The sequence below is a fragment of the Pistacia vera genome, unplaced genomic scaffold (genome assembly GCF_008641045.1).
Source record: "Pistacia vera cultivar Batoury unplaced genomic scaffold, PisVer_v2 Contig172, whole genome shotgun sequence".
Lineage (NCBI taxonomy): Eukaryota > Viridiplantae > Streptophyta > Magnoliopsida > Sapindales > Anacardiaceae > Pistacia > Pistacia vera.
The window spans coordinates 284,149-307,881 of record NW_022195812.1 but is presented as its reverse complement, the minus strand read 5'-3'; the positions used below and the strand labels follow the sequence as shown (position 1 = coordinate 307,881).

Here is a 23,733-nt window from a genome sequence, read left to right as displayed (position 1 = left end):
TGCTCTCACTACAGGTAGTTGAAATGGTTGCCCACTCTTCCGAATTTGAAAATATTGTTGTTCGTGATGAGGAGCAGAATGAGCTGGAGCAATTGGCACGTACATCATGCCCATTAGAAATCAGGGGTGGTCCTTCAAACAAACATGGAAAAATTTCAATTCTTATTCAGGTATTTACTTCTTGCAGCATTAGTGTGATGTTGTACTAGTTTCCAGTTAGAAATGATAACATATGACTACTATGTTCATGATGCAATTTTGCAGTTGTACATATCTCGTGGCTCAATTGATACCTTTTCATTGGTCTCTGATGCTGCGTATATAAGTGCAAGTTTGGCTCGTATTATGCGAGCTCTGTTTGAAATTTGTTTGCGTAAAGGCTGGTGTGAGATGTCTAAGTTCATGCTGGAATATTGCAAGGCTGTGGATCGCCAAATCTGGCCCCATCAACATGCCCTCAGACAATTTGACAGGGATCTCTCAGCAGAAGTTTGTCTAGCTTACTTTATTGACTAATTGCTTGAAACTATTTGTCATTTAATATAGCTGATGATATGTCTTAATCGGTTCAGATACTGAGGAAACTTGAAGAACGAGGGGCTGACTTAGATCGCCTGCATGAGATGGAGGAAAAAGACATTGGGGCCCTGATTCGTTATGCACCTGGGGGAAGGGTATGACCCTTTTCAATTGAATGTTGTTTTAAGATTACAAATGGCTTTGGTTTAAATAAGTTTATGTGTTTAATCAAGCCTTTTTCCTTTGGGTGATGGAAGTTGGTCAAGCAATACCTAGGCTATTTCCCATGGATCCACTTGTCAGCTACTGTAAGTCCAATTACAAGAACTGTTTTGAAGGTAACTTCATAGTGAATGACTTATTTTTTTGGCTTTTAATTCTTGGGTATTGAAGATTTCCATGTAAGGATAAGGTACTTTTTTGAAACTAACTTCCAATTCTCAGGTGGATTTGGTGATAACTCCGGACTTCACGTGGAAAGACCGTTTTCATGGTAACGCACTGCGTTGGTGGATAATAGTTGAGGTGAGTACTTGAATCTTCTGTGCTTCTTGTTAATTTTGTGAGAAGGCAGTCATATGGGTTTTGATTTAATAATAATATTCTGGATGATCCTTTACTTTTCGTGTTTACTTGTTAAATAAACAACAGTAGTTTGGGAATCTGAGTGGAAAATGTGATGTTTCTTGGTTGTACTATTCTTCTCATGTTTATTGGATTATTCTCTTTTGCATCTTATTTGGTATCTGATCCAATTTCACTATACCTGAAATGGTGTAACTCTTTGAACAGGATTCTGAGACTGATCACATCTACCACTCTGAGCTTTTTACACTGACGAAGCGAATGGCTAGAGGGGAACCTCAGAAACTTTCCTTTACTGTGCCAATATTTGAACCACATCCACCACAATATTTTATAAGAGCTGTTTCTGATTCTTGGTTGCAGGCAGAGGCATTCTACTGTATATCTTTCCAGAATCTACCTCTGCCGCAGGTATTTATGTTTATAGATGTTCGTTTACTCATTTAATTTTTTGATTTGCTGTGTCATTTTCCACTTGCCAAAGATCTTTCTTATGAGAAGCTTATGCTTCATTCAGGCTCGTACGTCACATACAGAGCTCCTAGACTTGAAACCACTTCCTGTGACTGCACTTGGCAACAATATATATGAAGCCTTATACAACTTTTCGCATTTTAATCCCATACAGACACAGGTATTATAAATTTACTCCAAGTTTTGGATATGTGATTATAGTTATTATCCACATCATTATATCTGAATTCATATTTATTTTGTTGCTTGAAAATGGCAGATTTTCCATGTCCTGTATCACACAGACAATAATGTTCTACTGGGAGCTCCCACTGGAAGTGGGAAAACTATATCTGCTGAGCTTGCTATGCTTCGTCTCTTCAATACGCAGCCTGACATGAAGGTATGAGTTATAATTTCTTATGTTCAATGTAAATGAGGTTGAATATGATGAAGCATATTAGATTTTTTTTTTTGGTTCGCACAAAGAGAGAGAGAGAGAGAGAGAGAGAGAGGACGATGAAGCCAAATTGTCAGTGTCTTATTCCAATTGATGGCACTCCTTTATATCAAGTGCTGTGTGCAACTAAAACAGAATAAATGTATTGCTTGTACAACAGTGCTATACTGCAGTAAACATCATATTGTACATGTGATAGGTGAAATATACATGTTTTAGTAAAGGGTTAGGCTATTGTAAAACAATTCTTAGCCTTTGATTCAATGGAATCCAACAGTTTGGATGAGAAGTTAGAGTTAGTTATTTTTTAATGCCAACTTAAAAGCTTCAGAAAAGATGAATCAAAGTTGTAAGATTTATTCATAAAATAGACTGTACAGCCTCTGGTCTTTATAGGACCGAAAAAGAGAGGAAAAAATAGTAAGAAATAATTACAGATATTTACACCTAGATTATTTCTCTGAATAGCTAGATATATATATAGTAATATTGACTAAATTAATATTGTACAGATTTCAACCAAATCAAGGAGATTTGGTAAATTAATCAGAAAGATTATTTCCTGATTTCTGTGAATCATGTCAGGATTCTCAACACTCCGCCTCAAGCTGGACTAAAAATATCTTCCATGTCCAGCTTGCTAATCAACTCCTCAAACTGTCGTCTGGGTAGCCCTTTTGTAAAAAAACTGCAATATGTTCAGTAGTTGGTACATAAGGCATACATGTTAGTCCATCTTCTATTTTCTCCTTTATAAAGTGCTTATCAATTTCAACATGCTTCGTTCTGTCATGGAGCATAGGATTATGAGCAATAAATATAGCAGACTTGTTGTCACAATATAGTCTCATTGGTAGAGCACTAATTATCTTTAGATCCTTTAAGAATCATTTAATCCATAGAATCTCACAAATCCCAAGTGCAGCAGCTCTAAACTCAGCTTCTGCACTACTCCAAGCCACCGCATTTTGTTTTTTGCTCCTCCACACGACTAAGTTTCCTCCAATAAATGCACGATATCCAGATGTTGAGCGTCTATCCATAATGCTACCAGCCCAATCTGCATCTGTATAAATCTCCACTTGTAGATGACCATTATTTCTGAATAGCAAGCCCTTTCCTGGTGTGCCCTTTAGGTATCTAAGAATCCTGTATACAGCTTCAAAGTGCTCAAGTCCTGGTGAGTGCATAAATTGACTGACAACACTTACAGCAAAAGTGATATCTGGCCTTGTGTGAGAGAGATAGATTAATTTGCCCACCAGCCGCTGGTACCGTTCTTGGTCAACAACATCCTCAGGTTTAGCAGGTTGTAGCTTCAGATTTGGCTCTATAAGAGTCTTAGCTGCCTTGCATCCTAGCAAACTTGTTTCATTAAGAAGTTCAAGTGTATATTTGTGTTGTGAAACCGAGATACCATTTCTCGACCTTGCAAATTCCATCCCTAGGAAGTACTTGAGTGTGCCCAGGTCTTTAATTTCAAATTCTTTTGCCAAGAAGCCCTTTAGTTTGGTAAGTTCAACATTATCATCACCTGTCAGGATTATGTCATCTACATAAACAATTAGTATAGCTAGTTTCCCCTCTTTTGTGTGTTTATGAAATAAGGTATAGTCAGCTTGGCCTTGTTCATAGCCCTGTCTTTTTACAGCCTTGGTAAACCTCTCAAACCATGCACGAGGGGACTGTTTAAGGCCATATAAAGATTTCTTCAACCTACACACTTTATTCTTCCCTAACTTTTCTTCGAATCCAGGCGGTAAATCCATAAAGACTTTCTTTTCCAAGTTTCCATTCAAAAAAGCATTTTTAATATCTAACTGATGTAATGGCCAATTAAAGTGAACAGCAAGAGATAGAAGAATTCTGACAGAATTTATCTTGGCTACTAGGGCAAATGTTTCTTGATAGTCTATCCCATAAGTTTGCGTAAACCCCTTTGCCACTAAGCATGCATTATACCTCTCTGCTTGACCATTAGCATTACATTTAATTGTGAATACCCATTTGCACCCAACAGTTTTCTTCCCACTAGGTAGTTTGAAACTTCCCAGGTTTTATTTTTTAGGAGGGCATTCATCTCTTCAAAAACTGCTTATTTCCAATCAGGATGTTCTAGAGCTTCCTTAATTGTCCTAGGCACAAACTGTTTAGATAAATTGGATACAAAGGCTTTATGTTGGCTGGACAACCTATGATAGGATAAATATTTGGCAATTGGATGCTTAGTACATTTTCGGACACCTTTTCTAAGAGCTATTGGGAGGTAAAGATCTGGATATTCATCAAGAATAGTAGGTAGAGGGTCTGAAACAGTACCTGGAGTTTCTTCAGGAGTAGAATTTGAGGATAATGATTGATCAAGTGCTACTGAAGTAGGCTAGACTCTATTGTTCGAATGATACCTGTTCTTTGAATAAACATGTAACTCTGCAAGTTGCTCAAGTAGTGGGGGTTCCACCTCTGTTTGTGATGAAACAATACCTTGGTCTGAATTCTCAGAGTTGGAAGTATTCATAGGATTCACAACCTCTGAAGAAACTTCAGGAAATATAGTATTAGGTAATGGAATAGAAGTCTGCCAAAAATGATCTTCACTTTTACTCTCCCCCTGAAGGTCATTTGGTATGAAAAAGGGTTTTTCTAGGAACACAACATCCATACTAAAATATATCTTCCCTGTTTTGGGATTAAGGCACTTATACCCTCTTTTATTTGGTGCATACCCCGAGAATACACATCTCTCTGCTCTAGGGTCAAGCTTCGATCTAAGATGGGTTGGAATGTGGACAAAAACAGTACATCCAAAGGTTTTTAAATCCATCATGGTCATATTTCTAAGATGAGGGAAATTTTTTTTAAGAAACTTAAGAGGTGTACTATTTATTAGATAACATGCTGTTAAAATAGCATCACCCCATAATTTCTTAGGTATATTCATAGTAAACATAATGGCACGGGTAACCTCAAGTAAATGTCCATTTTTTCTTTTTGCGATCTCATTTTGTTGAGGGGTATCGCGACAAGTTGATTGATGTTCAATTCCCTTTTCCTTAAAAATTTTTTCTAGGTATTCATTAAAGTATTCCGTACCATTATCAATACGCAAAATACTTATCTTAGTTTGAAATTGATTTTCCACCATTTTATAGAAATTCATCAAACAATTTCTTGACCTCAGATTTTTCACTCATTAGATATACCCAACTTAGTCTAGTGTGGTCATCTATAAAGGTAAGAAACCATTTTCTCCCAGAAAGAGTAGTAATTTTTGAAGGACCCCACACATCGTTATGAATTAAATAGAAGGGTTTAGAAGCATGATAAGATTTTGACTTATAAGGAATTCTATGGCTTTTTGATACTTGACAACTTTCACAAAATAAGATATTACAATCAACATTGTGAAAAAGTTTTGGAAATAGATGTTTCATATATGGAAAACTAGGATGTCCTATTCTTTGATGTCATAGCATTATTTGATCAAAAACAGAAGGAAAACTACTAACATTACTTAAGCTAAAAGCTTGTTTATTCTTAGTGAGATTGTCATTGAAGTAATATAGTCCATCCACCATTTTAGCATTGCCAATCATCGTCCCCAAATTCTGGTCCTGAAATTCACAATGTGAGTCAAAGAAGGTGACAAGACAATTAGAATCTTTAGAAAGCTTACTAACAAAAAGCAAATTGCAAGATAATCTTGGAACATGTTGGACAGATTTTAGTTAAAATGGTGTTGGAGAGTTTAATTGAGTCTTTGCCAACAATGGGTGGAAGGCTTCCATCAGCAATCTTTACCTTTTGATTTCCAGAACATGGTATATAAGAGTCAAAGAGCTGATTGACACTAGTCATGTGATCAGAAGCTCCTGAATCTATGATCCAAGGAACTAGAGTAAGTTTACAAGAAAAGGTACTAGGAATATCACCTGTTTGTGCTAAGGACACGCTGGAAACACTAGGTGGCTAGCTGGAATTCAGCAATTTAAGAAGCCGATCAACTTGCTCATTGGTAAAAATTTGGTCAACCTTCTCGGCTTCATTGGTCGATGGGACTCCACGACCACGTTTTTCACTGTTTCTTGTGCTCTTCCAATCTGCAGGTTTTCCATTGAGTTCCCAACAGTTTTCTCGGGTATGGCGTGGTTTTTTACAATAGTCACACCACACCTGAGGACGATCATGGTTCTGCTCTTGAGTCTTGACACGTGCAACATTGGTATTTGCAACAATAAGGGCCGAGTTTTCAACAGTTCTAGCAGTCCCTTTTTTCCCCAACATGACTCCTCGACGACTCTCTTCACGTCGGACCCTCTGAGAAGACTTTTCTAATAAATGGCAGTGGCTGTCTGCCAATAATTCTATCCCCTACTTCATCAAACTCCATGTTCAGGCCAGTAAGGAATTTGTAGATCCAAGAATTCTCCACCATCTTGTTGTAATGGACTTGATCTTCAGTATTTTTCCACTCTTAGGTGTTAAACAGATCCAGATGTCCTTTAAGAATGTTGAAGTACTTGGTCACACCTTCACTTCCCTGTTGGATTTCTCCAAGCTTCAATTCGATCTCATAGCATTGGGACTGATTCTCAAAATCAGAGTACATTTGATTAACATTATCCCATAGCTTCTTCACGGTTGGATAACACATATAGTTTGCACTAATATCCTCCTCCATGGCATTGACAATCCATGCCATAATCATTGAGTTTTATGCATCCCAAGTTGCATAGGAGGGGTCAGATTTCTCGGGTGCCTTGGTTTCTTCTGTTAGGTACCAAATCTTCCCCCTACCTCTGATATACATGCGCACAGATTGAGACCACCTAAAAAGTTTTTTTTATTCAACCTAATGCTGGTGATCTGGATAGAGTGTGCGTCAATAGGCTTGGCAATGATAACAGATGTGGTTATCGGAGTGGAATCGGAGGAAATTTCTGACATATTGACAAATGAGAAGGAAGGCTACTAAAGACAAAGATTTAGAGGCTAGGGTTTACAAGGTAAGAGCAACCTGGCTCTGATACCATAAAAGCCTCGGAAAAAATGAATCAAAGTTGTAAGATTTATTCATAAAATAGACTGTACAACCTCTGGTCTTTATAGGACCGAAAAAGAGAGGAAAAAATAGTAAGAAATAACTACATATATTTACACCTAGAATATTTCCCTATATATATATAAATATTGACTAAATTAATATTATACAGATCTCAACCAAATCAAGGAGATTTGGTCAATTAATCAAAAAGATTATTTCCTGATTTCTGTGAATTATGTCAGGATTTTCAACACAACTAAACAATTTTTAAGCCATTGGATTATCATGAATTAATGGTCATGAATTTGTNTCCAAATGGAGAAAAGTCATCCATGTGTTAATTGGTTCAAATTTTCATATCCATGGCATGCATGCTTATATTTCTACATATGTTCAGCTTAATCTCGGTTGTAATTTCACCCTATTTTTTTCGATGAAAGTCTCAAGATGTCCCCATACCCGAAGGTGTGCAATGAATTTCCGATCGGATGTCTCCACACTCGAAGGTATGAGACTAATTCCCAGTCGGGGCTCAGATAAACGCCCCTAATCACAGGTTGCTTCCAGTGAGATTCGAACCCTTGACATTACAGGTAAAGTTTATCATTCCATCCTTGAATTTTGATCCAACAGATGTGTAATTCATTTTTAATTATGTCTAAGTAAGAAGAAAACACCATCAATATTTAAATTTTATTGAGGATCAATCATGGTTCTGCAAAAGTAATGTCGAAGAGCCTTCGGGGTTGGGGATGCGGCAAGCTTTCAATGTGAAGTATCTTTGAGATTTTCCAGCAGTTTTAATTCTCGATCCTCAGCAATTACAGGAATTTTTTTTGGATTTAGGGTTTAGTGGATCCCATAAATAATTTCCTGTACGTCTATTATCTTTTCAACTGGTTAACCACCCAAATACAAATGCAAATATTTCGATTTTACCAGTTGATTTAAAAATTAAAATTAAGGCAAATTCTTCCTGTAAGATTATGAAAATATCAATATTAACATGTTATATGAACATACGATGACTGTATTCTTAAGTAATTTAGTACAGTAAACTGTAAACAACTTCTCCACGTATATGTAGGGGTTTTCTGCAAGTCTTTTAATGGATTTAAGTAATCAGAAAAAGATGAACTCGCGCTTCATCAGCCGATAGAATACAAAAACTAATGAATTTTCATGCAGAAATGAGAAAAAGCAATAGCAAAGCTAGTCTATCTTCCATTAACTGAGAATTTACACCTTTTTAACATATGGGAATCTGACTATATATTTATGAAGCTGAAGTACATTCATTGCATGAACATTAAATATTAATATTGTTGGTTTAGGCAGGAAGTTGCTACTGCTGCAGCTAAAGCTATGGTGAAGTTTGGATCTTTAGTTATGGATGCCACGGATTCTTCAATCTTCGTCTTCTTGTTGCTAACAATATCTTGCTTTGTAAAGTTGTGAGATGATGGTCTTTTATTTTGTTGAGTATCTGAACCAGAAAGAGTAAGATCAAGAGTGACAGCTGATCCGTAAGGATTTGATTTTGGTGTTGGAGTTGGTAGTGGAGAATGAAAAATGCTCATTGAGCTCTCGGCGGCTGAGCTTTCGGCGGATAAAGAGAAAGATTTACCAAATGAAGATTGAGCTTCATGGTTGTGTTCTCCTTCGTAAGTTGCTACAAGAATTGACTCGTCCTCCCTGCATCGCTGAACCTATATATATATAAATGAAATATATATATTCATTTAAACTAGCTAGAAGTATAAAAGTTTAAGCTTTTGAGTTAAAGAGATCTGTACCTTCTTTTTCACAGAACATCCAGAAGAAGCCATGGAACACCTGAAATAAGCTCGAGGGGAAGGATTATCTTTAGTAACCTTCTGGCCATATTTCCTCCATTGATATCCATCTTTAACAACCTAAAATCGAAAAAGGAATGACAAAAACTTGTTATATAATATAAGAACTTTTAACTTTTAACCATTTAAAATGATAATATAATTAACAGACTTATCAAATTACCAGGCTATTGTCCTTAGAGTCGGATTTGACAAAGATTGTTGATGATTTATTGCCTTCTGTTCTTATATTATTTCCCTTTTCATAACTTGCCCTATAGCTAGTTTGATGGATATGAGTTTGAAGGGCTTTGCATTTATTAGTCATGGCTTCCACCATAAATCTCAGACGATCATTCTCTTTCCGAACACCCTCCAACTTCGCTTGAAGCACATCCATCTGAAAGAAACCGAAACACGAGAAATACAAAAGGTAAAAACCAAGACTCATTTTGTATACTGTATGTCGCTTAGTAGAAACAAAGAAGAGGAGCCCTTTTTACCTTTGCTTCATCCATGTTCGGAAGCTAAACCTGACAAGAATATTACTGTTAAAACGAAAGAAAATATCAAAATAGAAGATGGGGAAGCTGGTACTTATTTAAATATATAACGAAGAAAAACAAAATATTAATTAAAGACTAAATTACGTAGAGTAGTTGGCAGTTGAAGACCGTTCAGTTTACGCCGCCTCCGCAATTTAAGAACAAGAAGACCAGAAGTTGGTGATGATGGCTGCTGTTTTGATTTGTAATTTGGGTGAGAGAGAAGAAGAGAAATTAATTGGTGTTGGAAATTAGCAGGAAAGTCACTGGAATCAAATCCATACCTGCTGGTGGTATTTAAAAAAGAAAAGACCTATGAATCACGTACAGAATTCTAGTGGGAAGATACGTAAGCAATCTGACATCACCACACATGAAGTAAGCTTTTGTTTGTTTACATGGGCAACGTGTTTGAGGGTGCATGCCAGACTGCTGAGTCCAAAACGTATTCTTATTTACCACCGCACAATTTCTTGTTGGCCCGAGGGCAAACTAGGAGTGAAAATCGAGTCGAGCGGCTCAAGCTCGGCTTGAACATTCTAGTTGAGTTTAACCAAAGTAAAACTCGAATTCAATTGAAGTTAGTATTCTCAAATTCGAATAAAAATCGATTATACGAACTCGAATTCGAACTTCAGTTTCAATTGCAAGTACTGATTTCAAGTTTGAACTCGATTTCTCGAATTCAAACTCGATACTATAGCGGTCAAGTCAGTTTTGATTAACTAGATACTCGACTCGATTTCACGCCTAAGTTAAGCAATGCATAATCTCCAGAATTTAGCTTTAACAAAGGGATAATTAAGTTGTAAAACTCCAGTTACTTGAGTATTTTTCAGGTTGTGTTAACTTAAACGAGCTGTATATATTTGAATAAGTAGATGTCGTGACAGTGTTAAATACTGTTATAGAGATGGGTTAAAGGAGTCCTCCATCATAATAGATCAGAACAAAGTATAACTGACAAAAAAAAGATGAAAAATTCAACAAATACTTTTCTTTATTCCTATTAATTCCAGTTTTTTAAATCTAGTAGATGATATGACAATGTGGATACATACACCGCACTTTTTGAATTACATTTTCTCACTTATTTTCTAAAAGGATTTTTCATGTGTTATAGACATGGCCGTAGCCAGATTATAGTCAGTAGGGTCACTTGACCCCATTGAAATTCTGAAATTATTAAAAATAGGTATATATTTTTATACTAATTAATAATTTTGATCCCACTAAATTTTTATATTAACTCTGCTAAAATTATCTATATTTTATTAACGAGTAATGCTACGGCCACCAGCGGTAGTGCATCGAATGACGTGACAAAATCTTGATCGTTTATTAATATTAAGTTAAAATTAATCAACTGTCAGGATTTTGTCACGTCATTGGTGCATAAATTAGGTGTATTACAGTCGATGGCTGTATTATTTTCCTTTATTAACCCTACTAAAATATTTTCATATTTCATTGATCCTGGGATTCAAAAATACCCATGTTTTTTTTTTTCTAGTGTTTTCTTTTTCAGTTCTTCTCTTCTTTCCTCATATTTTCTTCATCCTTCGGTTGGATTAATTAAGAAAAATTATTCATTTAAAGATGACAAAATAGGATGATGTTAAATGAGTAATATGTAATTAATATAATTACAACCAATAAGATGATTTTGTTTTGATGTCCATTATGTTTCAAACAATGGATTAACGAGGAGACTTTTGAGTAGATGTTACTTAAATTCAGGGTTAAGTAAGAAAATAATGGACTACTGAGTCATTAAAGAGCAAAAACAAAAGACTTTCAACAGAAAATGAAAATAAGTCTAACACGTGGTCTCAATTTTATAAATAAATGAAGAAATTAGCGATATTATTGTCTTCTTCGACGGCTATACTAGAAGAAGAAGAAGAACAGCACCCCAGAAATCTTAAACACGACTGACTGAATCTTGTACTTGTCATTTATTCAATGCGGTCCCTTCAGCAACTAATACAAACATTCTAGTTAGTCCATGCAGTCTCAGTCTACGCAGCCTCACTCAGTCTTACTCTTTAAGTTTAATCTTTTCTTGACCTACCAGGCTACCAATAAACTTATTTAACTTCTTAATTAACCCCATAATAACCACCCACGTAATTACATTTTCGGCTTTTAAGGGCATTCTTGTTGGGACATTTGAACATTTTTGTACTATCCTAATTAGTATCGAGGGGGATAGAAGACACTACACGTTAGTTAAAAGATGGTTAGCGAAAGGGTGCAGTCAAAGTAAACTCAGTAGGGTCAAATGGTCCCACTGAATTTATTAAAAACAGGGACATAGTTTATTACATGTTATCAAATCGTGTATCATATCATGTATTAAAAATTTAATTTTTTAAATCGTGTATTGTGTATCGTATCGTATCGTATCGTAAAATATATATTTTTTAAAAAAATTAATAAAATAATCAAAATTTTCCAAAAATTAATATCATCCTCAAGATTAATTAAATAATTTTATGGTATTATTGGCTTTAAATTACGGTATTACATAATCAAAATTAATTACAAAATTCCAAGATCAATGTTAATATCTAGATCTCCACTTATATTATTATTATCATGTAAAATGGGCATTACATATTTTTCTTCACTTTCTCTATGTAAAATGGATAAATTTGGACAGATTTTAGTGAATCGGGTTGGGTGATCCGGTTTCGACCTGAATTTTTTTTTGGACCTTTGGCCCAAATTAATAAAGTCGTATCGATTTATATCGATATTTTTAAGGATATAAACGGATACGTATCGTATCATAGGATACATATCAATGTATTGAAAAGTTTAGGATACACTATCTGATACGTATTGTTAGCGATCTGTATCGAATCATATCGTAGGATACTAACAACTATGATTTATAGTAATTAACAATTTTGATTGACGAATGATCATGAGATATACTGAAATAATTATATAATATCTTTCAAAATATGAAAAATCGCCGATGATAATTATAGAATTGATGATTTGGTATATATAATTTTTTAAAATTAAATTTGTTTATACTTATTACTTTAATATATATTTTATTATAAATTAATCAGTTTAGATCTTATGACCATTTTAACTAGAAATTCTCCCTAATTATCGGGCAATTGTTAATTTTGATTATATATTTATTAATTTGCCATTATTATTATTAATTTGCTACTATTCAATGAAAAAGAAAAGAGTTAAAAGTTTAGATGGCGGGCGTACGGCAGCCAAGAAGTCACGGGTTCACATTGATGTCAGATAAAGGCTGATAATGAAGACATGAAATCAAGCACACCACGAGGTTGATTGATTGAATAAGTAGTGATGGATCAAAGACAGCAACTGGCCCAAAAACCAGATGCTCAATTTAATGGTTTAAGAAAATGGGATTTGTCTTTGTCCAAATCCCACCCACTCTTGGTCCCAAATCTGAACCATTTGTCTCTACTCTTTAATATTTTTGGAGACTTTATATGAATTCGTCATTTACTTTTTCACCATTTACGTAACAGTTTATTGTCTATTGGTTCTCTCTTTTTATATCATCAATCAATTTAATGTTCATAGTTTGTAGCTTTTGTCTGCACATGGTAAATGTGAATGCAAGAATCTTGTTCATTTTAAGGTTTATGATTGTACTTGATTAGAGTAATGGGAAGACGTGTGAGAAATTTAGTTTTCCTTGATGTTGACCTTGCTACTTCACATGTGAAGTACGTGAATCTTGATATACCATAATTGAATGTAAGATCTCATGTCGATGTAAGGATTTATATCAACTGAAGGTATGTGGTTGACAGTGTTAGAACCACGTAAAGTGTGTGTGCAATCCTAATGGATCAATGATGGGGTAATACAATGATGATCGTGCAATAGTAGACATAGAAGATTAAAGAGCAGAACATACTTTTTAAAATGGTTCGATTGTTTATAATACAAAACTTATGTCCACTGTTATGTTATTGAGTGTATGATATCAGCAATCTGATTTACAAAAAGTTATCTGGTTGATTTTCTCTTTTTCTTTCTCTTGAATCCCTCGAAATGTGGTTTATATAGTGTCAGTTATAAAGTTGAGTTGGAAATGAATTCAAATTCGATTAAATTGGAAGTCGCATGATCTTCGGTCTTGACTATGATATCCATATCGCGAGATATTTGCATGCCAACTGAAGTTTATCCACTCTGAATTTCCCGCACAACACCGATTAATTGAATATGTTCTAATATTAATTTTAAAAGTTTAAATAAATAAACTTTTTTCAAATAATAGATTTCAAAACGCTTAAGTACTCTAAAAACATATTTCTTGCCGTGATTCTTTTGTGCTAAAAATTGCAACAATAGTAGACTATTAATTAGTATATATACATATGTATATATAAACTCTTAGACATTTAGGAAGAATAAGATGGTGCTAGTTTTAATTGACCAAGGTAATAAAGGAACAAGGTAGTATGCAACTAAGTAACGAATTATGTAAGATCCTTTATTATTAAAAAAAAAAAAAAACTGTTTGTGCGTGCATTACCTATTTGAAGACAGGCTCCATCAAATAGAGCTCAGATAAATTTTCTAATTTTAAATAAGTTGGAGTATAATCGAAAACCACTTTAACAAGATACAGTTTAACAAAGCCACAAGTTTTACATCAATTTTGGATCATATTATACATGGAAGAGCCACTTCATTGACTTATAGTTAACCGTTTATAAATGAGCAAATCTTATCCCATATTAATAAGTAGTATCCTATGTTTTTTTAAAATTTTTTCATAACGTGTTTGGGCTGGCTTGTGTGTACCTCAACTGATCTTCGAAGTCCATTAAACACATACAAGCCCAATGGTTAGGTAAGTTACAAATATGGTAAGTGCTAACTTTGTTGGACTCTATGATGGAGTCCCACACCGACTAGGCACGCTCAATCTACTGATTTATAAGAGGGGTTAATTCTCCATTCAACAATGCCTTATTGGGTGAGGAGTTAGGTCACCTCAATCCTATATGGTATTGTAATATTCTCATTCAACAATGTCTTATTGGGTAAGGATCAGGCTCATCTCAAATTCTATCATGGTATTAGAGATGTTAGCTATTTTCTGCTGATGCATCTTCAGAACCTGTAGACTCTCTTGTGATCTAGAAGATTCAACATCATTACTGCAAATTGTAAGTTCACTTATTAAAGTTACTCCAGCCATCACACTTCTTATTTTAGATTCTACTGTGTTTGTTAGTGATTATCATCAATAATCGCAGGATACTTTAAAACCATATATCTACATCAGCTCTAGCTCCATCATCTTTTGTACCGTCGAAATCTCCCATGTTTTTAGATGAATCAGCATCAATCACATGACCTTGAAAGCATTTGTTGTCCAAATCCCACCCACCTCTGGCCCAAATTTGAACCATTTGTCTCTACTTTTAATATTTTTGGAGACTTTGTGCATCATCGATCATCAATCAATTAATGTTCATGGTTTGTAGCTTCTGTGTGCACATGGTAAATGTGAATGCAAAAATATTTTCATTTTAAGGTTTATGATCGGACTTGATATAAAGTAATGGGAAGACGCGTGAGAAATTTAGTTTTCCTTGGTGTTAACCTGGTACTTCATATGTGAAATACGTGAATCTGAAATAACATGATTAGATGTAAGACATTGTCGATGTAGGATTACATCAACAGAAGGTACGTGGTTGACAAGTTAGAACTAAAAGCTTCAGAAAAGAGAATCAAAGTTGTAAGATTTATCATAAAATAGACTGTACAGCTCTGGTCTTATAGGACCGAAAAAGAGAGGAAAAAATAGTAAGAAATAACTACATATATTTCACCTAGATTATTTCCTTGAATAGCTAGATTAATTAGTAATATTAACTAAACTAATATTGTATAGATCTCAACCAAATCAAGGAGATTTGGTCAATTAATCAGAAATATTATTTTTTGATTTCTGTGATTCATGTTAGGATTCTCAACACTCCCCTTAAGCTAGATTAAAAATATTCATGTCCAGCTTGCTAATCAAATTCTCAAACTGTCGTCTGGGCAGCCCTTTTTAGTTGTTGGTACATAAGGCATACATATTAGTCCTTTTTATTTTTTTTCCTTTATAAGTGCTTATCAATTCCAACATGCTTCGTTCTGTCATGGAGCACAGGATTATGAGCAATAGTATAGCAGACTTGTTGTCACAATATAGTCTCATTGGCAGTTACTAATAGAGCTCACATAAATTTTCCAATTTTAAATAATTGTTGGAGTATAATCGAAAACCACTATACACAAGATACGGTTTAACAAAGCCACAAGTTGTTTAACATCAATTTTGGATTCATTATTATACTTGGGAAGAGCCACTTCATTGACTTATAGTATAACCGTTTATAAATGAGCAATCTTATCCCATATTAATAAGTGTTCCTTATGTTTTTTTTAAAATTTTTAAACGTGTTTGGGCTAGCTTGTGTGTACCTAACATGATCTTCAGAGTCCATTAAACACCATACAAGCCCAATGAGTTGGTAAGTTACAAATATGTAAGTGCTAACTTGTCGGACTCTAATGATGGAGTCCCACACCGTAGGCACGCTCAATCCTACTGATATAAGAGGGGTTAATCTCCCATTCAACAATGCCTTATGGGTGAGGAGTTAGGTCCACCTCAAATCCTATCATGGTATTGTAATATTCTCATTCAACAATGTCTTATTGGGTAAGGAGTCAGGCTCATCTCAAATTCTATCATGGTATTAGAGATGTTAGATACTTTTTCTGCTAGCATCTTCAGAACCTGTAGACTCTCTGTGACATAGAAGATTCAACTCATTACTAGCATAATCTTGTAAGTCACTTTATTAATAGTTACTCCAGCTCCATCACACTTCTTATCTTTAGATTCTACTGTGTTTTGTTAGTGATTCATCATCAATAATCGCAGGAGATTTAAACCCATTTATACTACATCAGCTCTAGCTCCATCATTCTTGTACCGTCAAAATCTCCCTGTTTTTAGATGACTTAGCATCAATCACATGACTTAAAGACATTTGTTGTCCAAACCCACCCACCTCTTGGCCCCAAATTTGAACCATTTGTCTCTACTTTTTAATTTTTTGGAGATTTTGTGCTCATCGATCATCAATCAATTTAATGTTCATGGTTTGTAGCTTCTGTGTGCACATGGTAAATGTGAAATGCAAAAATATTTTTCATTTTAAGGTTTATGATCGTACTTGATATAAAGTAATGGGAAGACGCGTGAGAAATTTAGTTTTCCTTGGTGTTAACCTTGCTACTTCATATGTGAAATACGTGAATCTTGAAATAACATGATTAGATGTAAGACATCTTGTCGATGTAAGGATTTACATCAACAGAAGGTACGTGGTTGACAATGTTAGAACTAAAAGCTTCAGAAAAGATGAATCAAAGTTGTAAGATTTATTCATAAAATAGACTGTACAGCCTCTGGTCTTTATAGGACCGAAAAAGAGAGGAAAAAATAGTAAGAAATAACTACATATATTTACACCTAGATTATTTCCTTGAATAGCTAGATATATATATAGTAATATTAACTAAACTAATATTGTACAGATCTCAACCAAATCAAGGAGATTTGGTCAATTAATCAGAAATATTATATCCTGATTTCTGTGATTCATGTCAGGATTCTCAACACTCCCCCTCAAGCTAGATTAAAAATATCTTCCATGCCAGCTTGCTAATCAACTCCTCAAACTGTCGTCTGGGCAGCCCTTTTCAGTTGTTGGAACATAAGGCATACATATTAGTCCATCTTCTATTTTTTTTCCTTTATAAAGTGCTTATCAATTCCAACATGCTTCGTTCTGTCATGGAGCACAGGATTATGAGCAATAGATATAGCAGACTTGTTGTCACAATATAGTCTCATTGGCAGAGCACTAATTATCTTTAGATCCTCTAGGAATCGTTTAATCCATAGAATCTCACAAATCCTAAGTGCAGCAGCTCTAAACTCAGCTTTTGCACTACTCCGAGCCGCCACATTTTGTTTTTTGCTCCTCCACATGACTAAGTTTCCTCCAATAAATGCACAATATCCAGATGTTAAGCATCTATCCATAATGCTACCAGCCCAATCCACATCTGTATAAATCTCTATTTGTAGATAACCATTATTTTTGAATAGCAAGCCCTTTCCTGGTGTGCCCTTTAGGTATCTAAGAATCATGTAGACAGCTTCAAAGTGCTCAAGTCCTGGTGAGTGCATAAATTGACTGACAACACTTATAGCAAAAGTGATATCTGGCCTTGTGTGAGACAGATAGATTAATTTGCCAACCAGTTGCTGGTATCGTTCTCGGTCAACAACATCCTCAGGTTTAGCAGGTTGTAGCTTCAGATTTGGCTTTATAGGAGTCTTAGCTGCCTTGCATCCTAGCAAACCTGTTTCATTAAGAAGTTCAAGTGTATATTTTCGTTGTGATACCGAGATACCCTTTCTCGACCTTGCAAATTCCATCCCTAGGAAGTACTTGAGTGTGCCCAGGTTGTTAATTTCAAATTCTTTTGCCAAAAAGCCCTTTAGTTTGGCAAGTTCAACATCATCATCACCTGTCAGGATTATGTCATCTACATAAACAATTAGTATAGCTAGTTTCCCCTCTTTTGTGTGTTTATGAAATAAGGTATGATCAGCTTGGCCTTGTTTATAGCCCTGTCTTTTTACAGCGTTGGTAAACCTCTCAAACCATGCACGAGGGGATTGTTTAAGGCCATATAAAGATTTTTTCAACCTACACACTTTATTCTTCCCTAGCTTTTCTTAAAATCCAGGTGGTAAATCCATAAAGACTTCCTCTTCCAAGTCTCCATTCAAAAAAGCATTTGTAATATCTAACTAATGTAATGGCCAGTTAAAGTGAACAGCAAGAGAGAAATGAATTCTAACAGAATTTATCTTGGCTACTGGGGCAAATGTTTCTTGATAGTTTATCCCATAAGTTTGCGTAAACCCTTTTGCCACTAAGTATGCTTTATACCTCTCTACTTGACCATTAGCCTTACATTTAATTGTGAATACCCATTTGCACGCAACAGTTTTCTTCCCACTAGGTAGTTCTGAAACTTCCCAGGTTTTATTTTTTAGGAGGGCATTCATCTCTTAAAAAACTGCTAATTTCCAATTAGGATGTTCTAGAGCTTCCTTAATTGTCCTAGGCACAAACTGTTTAGATAAATTGGATACAAAGGCTTTATGTTGGCTGGACAACCTATGATAGGATAAATATTTGGCAATTGGATGCTTAGTACATTCTTGGACACCTTTTCTAAGAGCTATTAGGAGGTATTCATCAACAATAGTAGGTAAAGGGTCTAAAACAGTACCTCTAGTTTCTTCAGGAGTAGAATTTGAGGGTAATGATTGATCAAGTGCCACTGAAGTAGGCTGGACTCTATTGTTCGAATGATACCTCTTCCTTGAATAAACATGTAACTCTGCAGGTTACTCAAGTAGTGGTGGTTCCAACTCTGTTTGTGATGAAACAATACCTTGGTCTGAATTCATAGGATTCACAACCTCTGAAGAAACTTCAGGAAATATAGTATTAGGTAATGGAATAGAAGTCTGCCAAAAATGATCTTCACTTTTACTCTCCCCCTAAAGGTCATTTGGTATGAAAAAATGTTGTTTTTCTAGGAACACAACATCCATACTAAAATATATCTTCCCTGTTTTGGGATTAAAGCACTTATACCCTCTTTTATTTGGTGCATACCCCAAGAATACACATCTCTCTGCTCTCGGGTCAAGTTTAGATCTAAGATGGGCTGGAATGTGGACAAAATCAGTACATCCAAAGGTTTTTAAATCCATCATGGTCATATTTCTAAGATGAGGGAATTTTTTTTTAAGAAACTTAAGAGGTGTTTTATACTTAAGGACACGTGAAGGCATTCTATTTATTAGATAACATGCTGTTAAAATAGTATCACCCCATAATCTCTTAGGTACATTCATAGTAAACATAATGGGACGGACAACTTCAAGTAAATGTCTATTTTTTCTTTCTGCGATCCCATTTTGTTAAGGGGTATCGCGACAAGTTGATTGATGTTCAATTCCCTTTTCCTTAAGAAAATTTTCTAGGTATCACTACGCAAAATACTTATCTTAGTTTGAAATTGATTTTCCACCATTTTATAGAAATCCATAAACAATTTCTTGACCTCAGATTTTTCACTCATTAGATATACCCAACTTAGCCTAGTGTGGTCATCTATAAAGGTAACAAACCATTTTCTCCTAGAAAGAGTAGTAATTTTTGAAGGACCCCACACATTGCTATGAATTAAATAGAAAGGTTTAGAAGCACGATAAGATTTTGACTTATAAGGAATTCTATGACTTTTTGATACTTGACAACTTTTACAAAATAAGATACTACAATCAACATTCTGAAAAAGTTTTGGAAATAGATGTTTCATATATGGAAAACTAGGACGTCCTAGTCTTTGATGCCATAGCATTATTTGATCAAAAACATAAGTAGAACTACTAACATTACTTAAGCTAAAAGCTTGTTTATTCTTAGTGAGATTGTCATTGAAGTAATAGAGTCCATCCACCATTTTAGCACTGCCAATCATCGTCCCCAAATTCTGGTCCTGAAATTCACAATGTGAGTCAAAGAAGGTGACAAGACAATTAGAATCTTTAGAAAGCTTACTAACAGAAAGCAAATTGCAAGATAATCTTGGAACATGTAGGACAAATTTTAGTTCAATGGTATTGGAGAATTTAATTGAGCCTTTGCCAGTAATAGGTGAAAGGCTTCCATCAGCAATCTTTTACCTTTTGATTTCCAAAACATGGTATATATGAGTCAAAGAGCTGACTGGCACTGGTCATATGATCAGAAGCTCCTGAATCTATGATCCAAGGAACTAGAGTAAGTTTACAAGAAAAGGCACTAGGAATATCACATGTTTGTGCTAAGGACACGCTGGAAACACTAGGTGGCTGGCTGGAATTCAGCAATTTAAGAAGCTGATCAACTTGCTCCTTGGTAAAAATTTGGTCAACCTTCTCAGCTTCATTGGCTGATGGGACCCCACGATCACGTTTTTCACTGTTTCTTGTGCTCTTCCAATCTACAGGTTTTCCATTGAGTTTCCAGCAGTTTTCTCGGGTATGGCGTGGTTTTTTACAATAGTCACACCACACTTAAGGACGATCATGGTTCTGCTCTTGAGTCTTGACACATGCAACATTGGTATCAACAACAATAAGGGCTGAGTTTTCAACAGTTCCAGCAATCCCTTTCTTCCCCAACATGACTCCTAGACGACTCTCTTCACGTCTGACCTCCGAGAAGACTTCTCCAATAGATGGCAGTGGCTGTCGGCCAATAATTCTACCCCGTACTTCATCAAACTCCATGTGAAGGCTAGCAAGGAATTTGTAGATCCGAGAATTCTCCACCATTTTGTTGTAATTGGCTTGATCTTCAGTATTTTCCACTCATAGGTGTTAAACAGATCCAGATCTTGCCAAAGTCCTTTAAGAATGTTGAAGTACTTGGTCACACCTTCACTTCCCTGTCAGATTTCTCCAAGCTTCAATTCAATCTCATAGCATTGGGACTGATTCCCAAAATCAGAGTACATTTGATTAACATTATCCCATAGCTCCTTCACGATTGGATAGCACATATAGTTTGCACCAATATCCTCCTCCATGGCATTGACAATCCATGCCATAATCATTGAGTTTTCTGCATCCCAAGTTAGATAGGAGGGGTCAGATTTCTTGGGTGCCTTGGTTTCTCCTGTTAGGTACCCAATCTTGCCCTTACCTCTGATATACATGTGCATAGATTGAGACCACCTAAAAAAGTTTTTTTTCATTCAACCTAATGCTGGTGATCTGGACAGAGTGTGCGTCTGTGTGGTTGCCAGAGTGGAATCGGAGGAAATTTCTGACATGGTGACAAATGAGAAGGAAGGTTACTAAAGACAAAGATTTAGAGGCTAGGGTTTACAAGGTAAGAGCAACCTGGCTCTGATACCATAAAAGCTTCAAAAAAGATGAATCAAAGTTGTAAGATTTATTCATAAAATAAACTGTATAGCCTCTGGTCTTTATAGGACCGAAAAATAGAGTAAAAAATAGTAAGAAATAACTACAGATATTTGCACCTAGATTATTTCCCTTATCTATATATATAATATATATATATATAGATATATATATGACTAACTAATATTGTACATATCTCAACCAAATCAAGGAGATTTGGTCATTAATCAGAAAGATTATTTCCTGATTTCTGTGAATCACGTCAGGATTCTCAACAAGAACCATTTAAGATGTGTATGTAATCCGAATGGATCAGTGATGGGGTAATATAATGCTGATCGTGCAATAATAAACATAGAAGATTAAAGAACAAAACAAACTTTTAAAAATGGTTCGATTGTTTATAATGCAAAACCTACGTCCACTGTTATGTTATTGAGTGTATGATATCAGCAATCTGATTTACAAAGAGTTATCTAGTCGATTTTCTCTTTGAAGAGAGAGAGAAATTGGAAAATTTGTGTGAGCTCTATTTTTTATTTTATTTTATTTTATTTTATTTTTGTTCTGTATTAGAAGAGAAAGAGACATTGGAAATTTGCGTACATGGTTAAAAAAAAAAAAAAATTCTAGGTTATATATTGCTGATATTCTTGAATGTTATTAAGTAGCTTTACTGCCCAACTGTATACAAAGTAGATTCTAATGTCTGTTGTTTGGATGGTGTAGATTAGGTGATAGTTCGAATGTGACCTGTAAATAAGGAAGAGGAACAAGGGAAGATGATAGTACAAAAAGTTAGCAATGATGCTTTGAAAATCAATGGATAGACATTCACATTTGATTCAGTTGCTGACATTGATTCGACACAGGTATTATCTCTTTTCTACTTGACTATTTGCATTATTACCATAAGGTGCTCAAATATAGGTTTGTTTTGCAGCTAGATGTTTTCCAGCTTGTTGGACTCCTTCTCATTGAAAATTGTATAGCTGGATTTAACAGTTCAGTGTTTGCCTATGGGCAGGTACTTTTTATCTTGCTTTTGATTCCTCTCCACTCATATTTTATTTTACATGTAATTATGCCATTAGCTTTCTTCATGTATCTGAAAAATTGATTACACCAGACAGGGAGTGGAAAGACTTATACCATGTGCGGACCAGCTAACACCTTGTTGGAAGAAAACTTATAAAGTGATCAACAAGGCTTAACTCCTCGTATTTTTTAGCGACTCTTTTCTTGCATAAATGAGGTGAGGTTCAAGTTTTTCAGGATTCAACTTGTTGAGGTATTAATCCTTTGCATTTTCATGATATTAAACCCTTGTACTTTCTTTGTAGGAACAAATCAAGCATGCTGAAAAGCAGCTAAATTACAAATGTCGTTGTTCTTTTCTTGAGGTTTTGTGATTGGACAGTATCCATTTTGGTCTTGTGAAATTTAATGTTGCATGTCCTAATATATCCACATATTATTGCAAATTTACAATGAACAAATCACATATTTGTTGGATCCAAGCCAAAGAAATCTTCAGGTAACAGAAGCACTCACATCCAGTAAAAGACCTACATAAATTCAGTTTTCCTTGACCCTGTTTTGCTTCTCCTTCCAGATAAGAGAAGATGTCAAATCTGGTGAATGTTAAAAATTACACCAGAGGAGTATGAATGCACAATGAAGGATGTCACACAACTACTGATAAAGGTTTGCTTTGTTTTTTCTTCTTGGACCGCATAGTGAGGATGCTTAAGGCGGGTTCCTAGCATTTGAGACTTTTTAGAGAATGCCTATAAAAGAAATGTTGTATAATTCCTTGCCTAGTACAAACATGTATATATTCATTTTCCTTGTCGTTATAGTGTTTCTTTGCTTGACAAATTTAATTCCATGTTATGTTGACTATGACCTAATAGGTACACCCAACATATAGGAATTTTTCTTGGTTCTTGAATTTATTTTAAGGGTTTACTGCATGTAATGCTTGGCAACTCTATTTGTTTTTCTTTTTCTTTTTCTGGCATGTGAATAGAGTACACTACAAATTTATTAAGTGTTTGAACATAAAGGAAGGAGGTTTTTTTGGTGAATACAGTACCATGGTTTAGGAAATAGAAAGTTCAAGATATGGTAGTAACAAAAATAAGTTTCTTTTTGGATGATAAAGCAGGAAATAAATATAAGAATACGTATCA

At 35.0% G+C, this 23,733-nt stretch overlaps 2 protein-coding genes across 2 annotated transcripts; one reads left to right on the top strand and one right to left on the bottom strand.

The window, feature by feature from the left end:
* Positions 1-222: 222 nt before the first annotated feature.
* Positions 223-2,689, top strand: LOC116125830 (DExH-box ATP-dependent RNA helicase DExH14-like). The gene is made up of 8 exons (XM_031411534.1): positions 223-489; positions 573-674; positions 777-857; positions 964-1,044; positions 1,312-1,515; positions 1,622-1,738; positions 1,838-1,960; positions 2,603-2,689. Exons 1-8 carry the CDS (start codon positions 223-225, stop codon positions 2,687-2,689), a joined length of 1,062 nt encoding a protein of 353 aa, XP_031267394.1.
* Positions 2,690-8,377: 5,688 nt separating this feature from the next.
* Positions 8,378-8,977, bottom strand: LOC116125829 (probable WRKY transcription factor 40; the record flags this gene model as incomplete). The annotated part of the gene is made up of 2 exons (XM_031411533.1): positions 8,378-8,770; positions 8,858-8,977. Coding segments are annotated over 2 exons (513 nt in total), but the record flags the coding sequence as incomplete, so codon positions are not given.
* Between the last annotated feature and the right edge of the window lie 14,756 nt (positions 8,978-23,733).

Coding starts and splice junctions, on each gene's coding strand:
- LOC116125830 (XM_031411534.1), top strand. CDS start 223: ATGATAACATATGACTACTATGTTCATGATGCAATTTTGCAGTTGTAC. Junction 490..572: donor ACAGGGATCTCTCAGCAGAA/GTTTGTCTAGCT, acceptor TAATCGGTTCAG/ATACTGAGGAAACTTGAAGA. Junction 1,516..1,621: donor AGAATCTACCTCTGCCGCAG/GTATTTATGTTT, acceptor TGCTTCATTCAG/GCTCGTACGTCACATACAGA.